The sequence below is a fragment of the Solanum lycopersicum genome, chromosome 6, assembly GCF_036512215.1.
Source record: "Solanum lycopersicum chromosome 6, SLM_r2.1".
Taxonomy (NCBI): Eukaryota; Viridiplantae; Streptophyta; class Magnoliopsida; order Solanales; family Solanaceae; genus Solanum; species Solanum lycopersicum.
In genome coordinates, this window is record NC_090805.1 from 44406397 (window position 1) to 44415708 (window position 9312).

The following is a 9312-nucleotide window of genomic DNA, read 5'->3' on the forward strand; positions in this document are numbered from 1 at the left end:
ATAAGATTTATGAAAAATTCATAATGAATTACTCAACTGTATATTGGCAAACGAATATACAAAAGAAATTTTGGAAAATCATAAATGTATAAATACATAATTCACATATATTTATTCTGTTTATATATTCGCAAGCGAAATATACAAACGGATAGAAATGTACAAATTACAACCTTCATAACAAATAAAACTATAATTATGAATCAAAATTATGGAAACTTTATATATATATATATATATAGCCTTATTTATGTCTGTTCAATCTAAAATTTTCTCTATTTTATGCTAGACAGGTTTAATTATAGTTAAGGCCCACAGCCCAACCAAAACACTGTGCAGTCTAGTTCCAACTTGGCTAGACAGTTACATAATTGAAATTTGGTCTTGTTTATTATTATTATTTTATATACAAGGCAATGAGGCATGATCATACGTTTATTTTATTATTTTATGATATAAAAATATGATCAACTTGATCAGGTGTCGTCTATTTTTCATAATATAATAATAATTCAAATCGTTGATAACACAAAATGTCTAATCTGAATTGATTTCATTCTTTTGAATTTCTATATAGTATTAAGTTTTAATTGTATATCACGTTAAATCATATACTTAATATTGATCAAAATAATTATACATTATATGTTATTTTCCTTCAACACAAACAAACTGAACAAGTTACATTTATCAAGGTGTTGGTCAAAGGTTGAGAATAATTAGCAAGCTAAAACTTAATTAAATGATGATTTTTTATATTGGTTCAATTTTTTCAAGGCCAAATATGAAATTCAACAAGTTGTTGAAATATAATGTTCTTCAAGTATTATTCTATCAAGTCTCAACCTTTTACAAGCCAACTATGTTCTATCATTAATATTAAGTAGTGATTCTTGATTTAAATTTTAAGAATTCAATTTTTTTAAAGATTATTAATTGAAATTTAACTATGACAATAAAATACTTTTCATTTTATTTGAAAATTTTAAATTTGGTATTGGACCATATGTTTTCTAAAAAAAAATTTATTAGATGTATTTTAAAAAATAAATATAATTTATATCTCGTAAAAAACATGCAAAGTAATTAAATTTGACTAACTTAACTGAAACATATAATCAAATTTACTTCAAAAGAGTAGTATCTCAAAATCGATATTCACATAATATCATACATTAAATATCATATACTGTTACAACTTTTTTAATTTTATATGAAAAATTTAAAAATTAAATTGTGTTTGGTTATAATTTTGTAAATATTATCCAATAATTTGGAGGCACTTTTAAAAAAAAAAGAAAAGGAAAAAAGGTTTGATATACTCCTCAACTTTGTCATTTGGAGCTGATATATCACTTCTTATGAAAGTGACTCATATATACTCTCACCGATATATAAATGGCTCATATATATCCATACTTTTACAAAATGAGCTTATATATACCCTTCAATTAATGGGAGCGAAAAAATTAGTTTTAAATTTATATATTTAACTTTTAATATTTTAAAAACCGTTTAGGAGTATATATGATCCTTTTCACAAAGTTCAAGGTATATTTTAATTTTTTTTCATAGATAAGTTATTTTTTTGACTTCTTTCTTATTCTTAATTATTTTTTCTTTTATTCCTTAATGTAAGAAAAAAATTAAAACATTTTTTTGCTATATTATAATTTAAAATTATTTTTTGACTATATTATAATTTAGTTTTCGTATTAGGAAAAAAATTGGGACATCTATGATAAATTTTACAACAATAGTAGTGAAACATAAATAAATTTAAATATCAAAATAATAAATCTAAATTAGTCATTGATATAAAAAAAGGTCAAAAAATATATGTTTGAAGAGGATTAAGTAATACTCATATGGATTTATATTTTGTTTAAAAACATTATTAAAAAATTAAACTAAAATTTATTTTTTCATTTTCGTTAGAGAAAAGCGTATATGTGAGCTAATTCTATACCAGTAGGGGTATATATGAACTTTTTCCATAATGAGAACATATCAACTTTAAATAACAAAATTGAGGAATATATCAGGCTTTTGTTAAATTGGGATACTTTTGTGGAAAAACTACAAAATATGGCAAACATTAATATACATTTGAAATAAATAGCTACAATTCATTTTTTTTTATGTTATATGGATATAATTAGACAATAAATAGCAAAGTTATTTGCATATAAAACTAATTAGAAAAGTTATTAATGTTAAATAGGAAAGTTATTAATACACACCTAATTTATTATGTCTAGGCATGCTTTGTGTTATTCGTTCCCCATGTTTACCTTCACTAATACTTTTTCTTTCATCAATCTTCTTATATCACAAAATTTATATATTTTTCTTCCAAATTTCTTTCAACTTAAGATATTTTTGATGATTTTAGGAGCAATTTTTGTAATTTGAATTTATCAGATATCACTTGATTGATTTTCTCCTCGTTTTTATGAAGATCATAGTTGTATACGTATATGTTGCATCTATTTTTATATGCTTTCGATTGACTTTTTTCTACATTGCAATGACTATAATTATAAAAAAAAAAAGCAGTACAAGAAGAACACGAACAAAAAGAGATTAAGGTTTGTGTAATTGTCAAATTTATATATAGTAGAATAGTTATATACATAGATACTTGTATTCTTATATTAACACACGTTGAAATGGTAATTTCTAAATATAATCATATTTGGATACATAAGTAATCTATCGAATTTGAAAGGTTGATTAAGCAATACAAGTATAATTAGATACATTAATACTATATTTTATAAACAAATACATGAGTCAACACCAAGCCTCAATTATTATAAGAAAAATTTGACAAAAAAGAGATTGATGTTTGTTGATTTTTTTAATTTTTTTATACAACCTAATACTTGCACACTTTTGCTACCTACACATTCTATTATTTTCCATTTTTTTTGTTTCTATATTGTCAAATATATTCATCTTTTGTTTAACAACAATGTATTTATATGTATACTATATTAGTGTATTCATTTTTTGTTTAACAACCATGTGTTCATTTTCCAAATTATTGTGTTCATATGCTAAATTGGTATACTTTATCTTGTTTAATATATTAATACATTAAGTTTTTACAAACACTTGTATCCTTGATATATTAATACTTTAAATTTTATAAATAAAAATACTAATTGGAATTTATACAATTAATACAGTTTAATTATTTAGTTTATTATAATTAAAACAGTATCAATATATAAATAAAAAACTAAAAAACATATGCAATAATATAGCTAGAGAAAGAGTTAAACTGTAGTTGTTTTTTATAAATATCACACTTATAAATATTAAATTTTAATAATTTTATAAATATAGTCATTTTTATAAGTTGCTCTATTTTAATATACATAAAAAAAAAAAATTAGGGATAAACATAGAACCTGATGGAATTTTTTTACTTAAATTTTTTTTTCATAATTGATTTTCATTCTGTTTGAAAATTATCTAGAATCATGTAGCACTTAAGTAGATAGAAATTTAAAAATTAATAGAAGATATATCAATCAAATGTGATTGCTAATTATTTTTTTGTGCAAAACCTTAACTACTACTAACGAGACTTAATTATAGGCTATAGTATTAAAAAGTACGAATGAAAATGCATACTGATTTTGTCGAAGTAAATAAAAAACTGATATAGTCGAAAGTGAATGTGATTACTCTTTATGGAAATAACCCTAAAAAATTGTTAGCTTCTTCATCAATATTACTGTAAATTGAAGCAATTTGCATGTCTCGCAATCTGTAAATTGACGAATTCCGATCGATAAGCAGCGCCGTTTGAACATGTCTGGGTCAAACGACGGTGACAAGAATGGGAGGAAACGTAATCTTCCTTCATGGATGAGTTCGAAACCCGGTTCAAGTGGTTCGGGTCAGAGTAAATCAAATGATGAACGTGAGACGACGGAGACAACTGAGCAAGCGAAAGGTAGACGCAAAACCAACCATGGCAAAACACTCCCCGACGAAGCTGAGAACGAAGCACATTTTTCAAATTTCTCAAAACTTATGGTATTGTAGAATTTTCCCGATTATACGAGCTGCTTTTCTTAAGTTATCGCGCGAATATAGGGAGTGAATGTGGAGGATTTAACTAGTCAACCCGAGTAATTTTAGCTTCAGTAATTATGGAATGTGCGAATAGTATAGGGCGTAATGGTTCATTTCGTTGATAGAACTAATTTTGACTGTTTTTCTAATGAATTTGGCTGAATTGAGAAGAATGAATGTAGAAATTTATGTTGTAGACTTGTACTGATTGTTATGAATAGGTCAAGTATAGTAGAATGAATGCTAATGATTCATACAGGACTGAAATTATTTTTAGTTGTATTTGCTATGAGATGGATCGGATCATTTAGAATGAATATAGAGGCTTCACATAGTTGACAATTTGCTAATTTTAGTTATTTAATCGGTTGGATAGCATGGAATGACATGAATATAGAGGATTAGCATAGTCAAACCCAACTAATTCTAGCTGTGTTTGTCATGAAATGTGTTGAATGGACTGGAATGAATACATATTGTTTCATATAGTCAGCCTAAGTGATTTGGGATTACGGAGTATGTTGACTGATTGATTTAGCTCGTTTGTTGTTCTATATTCTGAATGCTGTAGGAAGGGGTTGTATTTGTCCTATCAGGTTTTGTCAATCCCGAGCGTGGTACATTAAGGTCCCAGGCTCTAGAAATGGGAGCCAAGTATCAACCTGATTGGAACTCGGAATCCACACTTTTGATCTGTGCATTTTCCAATACACCAAAGTTTCGTCAAGTTGAAGCAGATAATGGAACAATTGTATCGAAGGTTTACCTCTTTCCTTTTTCTGTATAACTTATGTTGATTCTCCGCAAGTTCATTATGATAGGAAGGAGGCTGAAGTCCTAGGAGATAATGATGCGTCTAGTTTTATGTGTTTCAATGCAATGAACGAAATCTAACTGTGTTGTACTACTTGTCTTTTCTGTTTCCTATCCCTGTAGACTTCAGTTTTGTCATTTGTTTTTGAAACAGAACTATTTTGCTTGATCCTTTCTTTTATTCCAATATTTCTGCTCTATATAACTGCAAGATTCATAATTTCCTTGTGGGAATGCATTCTATTATATTGATGACATTTCCTCCTCAAAAGATGATAATTCAGTCTTTATTTGAACATGGAGGGTCTTAGACCTAGATGTCGATCTTATTCTTTTGGTGTGCGGGGAAGCGTGCTTTGCACTGTATGTCGAAGTATTAGGCATCCACATGTCATGAAAATGTGTGATAAACAGTGGGTTTTATTTTGCTTAAGTTTGTTCGCGTTAAGCACCGCTGCCTTCTTTATGTGGGGACATGGGGTTACTGTTGGAGTTTGACTTTTTCTTCTACAACCTCTACTCTTTCTAAGTCTAAAAGTTTTTGCTTGTTTTGCTCAGGAGTGGATAACAGAGTGTTACAAACAACGAAAACTTGTTGAAATCGAAACTTACCTTATGCATGCTGGCAAGCCATGGAAACGTCAAAGTGTTTCTCGTGAATCCAGCCAAGGTCACCTCTCTCTGTCTTTGTCTCTCCTCCTCACCCCATCCCACCCTGTCCCAAAACACACACTGTTTGTGTGTTACAGAAGGACGGGGCTCATTAAGCTCAATATAGTGAATGATACTTACAGTTAACCTATCCATCTTGGTCCTTACAGATCAAAGACCATCAACATCAAGAAAATCTCAAACAAGAGGAGAGAAAAGTTCACCTTTTAAGACAACTGCTGCTCCTTCATCTGAGGTACTTATCTGTATTGACACAAGTTTTTCACCATATATAAATTCGGAAAAGGATTCAAAATCAATTCATCCGGACTTGCTTTTGTGATCCACATTATGTTGTTGTGACAGGAGATACATTCTGATAAAGTAAAAGATGGTTTCTCTCCATATAAAGTGAAAAAATGGGCTATAAATGATCTTAATCGGACGATTTCATGGCTGGAGAATCAAGATGAAAGGGTAAAGTGCTGTATCTAATTTTCTGGAATCAGTTGTTTACTAATACTTGAGTGTTGTCAATCCGACTTCTTATCTTCATTTGGACACAAAATAGCTTTGTGTTGTCTTATTAAAAATGAAAAAAAAAAATGAAGGACCTCTGTCTTCTAAAAGAATAGGCCAAGAATTTTATGTTTCTGTTTTTGGGTAAGAGGGGGGAAGGAAAGGAGGTGAAAATTGTGTTGAGGGGATTACGAGAAATAGTCCATCCAAGTATCTGAATGAATACTTAATCCTGCATAATTGTATGTAATTATTTGTCACAAGTTCTCTTACCTCATCAAATTTGATTTTGATACAGCCAGAGCCCCATGAGATGAAGAAAATAGCGGCCGAGGGAATTCTTACCTGTTTACAGGATGCCATAGATTCTCTTAATCAAGGGCAGGTAAATTATTTTTTGCTAAAATTTTCCACATTTTTTATTGAATGTTTGGTTTATAGTGTAAGAATTATGTTGCTGCTCTCTTACTTGCCATTTTGGATATCCTTAAGTAATATATAGGACTGTCGGGAGGGGGGGGGGATCTTAGAGGGGGATAGTATCTCTCTTATCAACATAACTTGTGCTGTAAATTTTTTCCGCCTTATCTGCCTCAGGATTTTCTTCTTGCCAATTTACTGGTAATGTATTCTGTTGCTAACTACTAAGTTGCACCGTTGATGTTGGACTCTTTTTCATGTAGTTGACCCCAACTAGTTTTGGGGTGATGCATAGTTGATTAATCGATTATTAATGGACTGTTCTCACAAATTAGTTACTGCTATAGATGATAGAAGTAGCATTTCATGTTTTACACAAATTAGTTATCGCTGTTTATATTTACTTCATAAAGAAGATAAATAGTTCTCTATGACAAATAGGTAGCGTTGCAGCTTTTAATCTGATTACTAATTTTTATCCTAGACAACTTCTTTTGTTGGATATTACCTTTATTGAACTGCATTTTCATGAGAGAATTTGCATTTATTAAGTAATTGGTATATACTAACCTGCAGGGTGTTTACTGTGATTAAGTGATTTAATGTAGTAAAAATATTCATTAATTAATCACGGTCAAGTGATAAAAGTGTGCATTCAAACACATGTCATGCATCTATTGGTTTGGCGTATACACCCGTGCAAGTAAGTTTTTACCCATTAATTTTTCATCCCACCAGGACCTTTTGTTTTGTGAGAGTATTCTGAAATCACGAATACATTATTGTACACAAAGGAAGGTAGTGGAGTGAAGGCAGTGAACTGTAAATGTGGCGGTAGTAACCAGTGTGGATATAGTATGAGTGGACATTGGATGTTCTGGCAAGCATGGAGGCATGGTTGTAGGGGTGTCTATTGGGTGTCGTTGTTGATGGTTGTACTGTACAGGGGTGGCTAATGGTAGGAGACTGGAATGGTGTTTAATGATGGGAAAAGTCTGCTGGTTTCCAAGTCTGTCAAAACAGGTGCACTGCTACATAGAGCTGAATGAGCAAATGCCTCAAGTGTTACATCTTGTACCAGACAGTTTTAGCATACTGGCAGAACTTTTTGTGCTTCCTCACTTGAGTCCCATCAAGTGAGAACATTAAGCATAATGGGTTGGAATATCAGTTTGTTTTTCATACCAAGTGCATAACTTCAACAGGGAACACATATTCTGAGAGATGATTGACCAAGGTGTAATAAACCCACTGTAGAACTTTTATGGCTGTGATGTTGCCCTTTTGAAAGATTACGTTCTTTGTTAGGGCTACAAGTGTCCTTTGATCTGTATTTCAAGTTGAATGAATACCTGTATCCTACGAAATGGAGGGTAGGTTGTAAATTCATTTGCTTAGCCTATCCTTTGAATGTTGTGCTTACCATCGAGAAACTTTATCATGTCTCGAGTCCTTGAACATTCTAAGAATTCTAGCTGAATTCATGTTGATTCTATGGAAGAATTGGTGGAAATTTTGTTGGAAGATATTTGTAATATAGTAGGTATATCAATAAGTTCAAGCTGTAGTGATTAAAAAAGTACTCACTGAACTAAAAAAGGTTTTGGTATTTGCTTTTCTTTTCTCCATATTTTGATGATGAGTTTTGACTCATCCTCCAATTTATTTATTTTTTTCATCGTTAATTATATTCTTGTCAATTTTGTAGGATATGCGTCAAATAACTGAACAGTGGGAATGCATCCCTCGTGCTGTTGAGGAGCTGGCAAAGTTTGATGGTAGTTGTGTTGGTTCAGCTACAATGCATAAGGATCTTTGCAAACATGCTGTGACCTGTAAACAAATTTATGAGCTGGAGTACAAAAATAGGGAAGACGATGAACTTTTGAAGATGAAAGAGCAGCGGACTCGCGTAGGTGGAAAGGCTGGTGGAGCTGCCAAAGATGCTGCTGCATATGACAGTGATGATACCGTTGAGATGACAGAAGAGGAAATCGACCAAGCTTATAATGCCGTAGCATCTACCATTAGAAACAGTAAGCGAGTGTAAAAATGGGAGGTAGAAACACTAATCTTCAATTTCTTTTAGTCTGTGAATGGAGGAAGAAGATGATAGCTTTATATTTGAACTGAGTATCGACATCCAAGAGTTGTCATCTGTCACTAACCTGTTATGAAAAAGTATACAAAAACCCAATTACATACTTTGGGCTGGATCTTCATGTTTCTGCTCGTTTTAGTTTTCAATCAACATTCTGTTTATAAAAATGGTTGTTTGAAACAACTTATGTGCACTTGATTCCTTAATTATATGAGAAACCTACTATTTTTCAGTTCCCACCAACATTTATACCGAGTATTTATGATCACTCAAACTTGAAGAAATGAGATGAAATCATATGATATTTGTGCCTTCGGTGAAATTTTAACTTTGATAGCTCATGCTTCTCAATTCATTTCATTGATCATTGGTGCCCCGACCGGTCAATCTCCTGTCATTGCTATCTCGTGCGCGAAGGGTTGCTCATGCTTTCCAAACGTCACGCATTTTTTAGGTCATTAGTCAACAGCTCCCTGGACAATGCAAGTACGCAACACATGTCACTTGTTTATTTTTCAATTATTGTTAGAAGGAAAATTACAACCGACTTCGTTAACAATAATTTGAGGAAATTGATATTATTATTAACTGAGCTAAGAATCTTGTCGGAATAATCTCTCTATTTCCATGATATAAGGTTAATTCGAATACACTCTACATTATTCAAATCCACATGGAATCACATTAAACACGTTGAAATTGAGAACATTCTGAAG

At 30.9% G+C, this 9312-nt stretch overlaps 1 protein-coding gene across 1 annotated transcript; it reads left to right on the plus strand.

Moving 5' to 3' along the window:
- The first annotated feature begins 3470 nt into the window (after positions 1-3470).
- Positions 3471-8779, plus strand: LOC101246064 (DNA-repair protein XRCC1). The gene is made up of 7 exons (XM_004241676.5): positions 3471-4053; positions 4664-4852; positions 5464-5575; positions 5727-5812; positions 5923-6033; positions 6374-6460; positions 8204-8779. The coding sequence occupies exons 1-7, from the start codon at positions 3826-3828 to the stop codon at positions 8543-8545; spliced, it is 1155 nt and encodes a 384-aa protein (XP_004241724.1). The 5' UTR covers positions 3471-3825; the 3' UTR covers positions 8546-8779.
- Positions 8780-9312: the final 533 nt, after the last annotated feature.

Bases quoted from the DNA above. Each gene is read 5' to 3' on its own strand.
- LOC101246064 (XM_004241676.5), top strand. From the start codon at position 3,826: ATGTCTGGGTCAAACGACGGTGACAAGAATGGGAGGAAACGTAATCTT. The intron at 6,034-6,373 runs GTAAAGTGCTGT...ATTTTGATACAG, and splicing joins TGGAGAATCAAGATGAAAGG to CCAGAGCCCCATGAGATGAA. The intron at 6,461-8,203 runs GTAAATTATTTT...TCAATTTTGTAG, and splicing joins ATTCTCTTAATCAAGGGCAG to GATATGCGTCAAATAACTGA.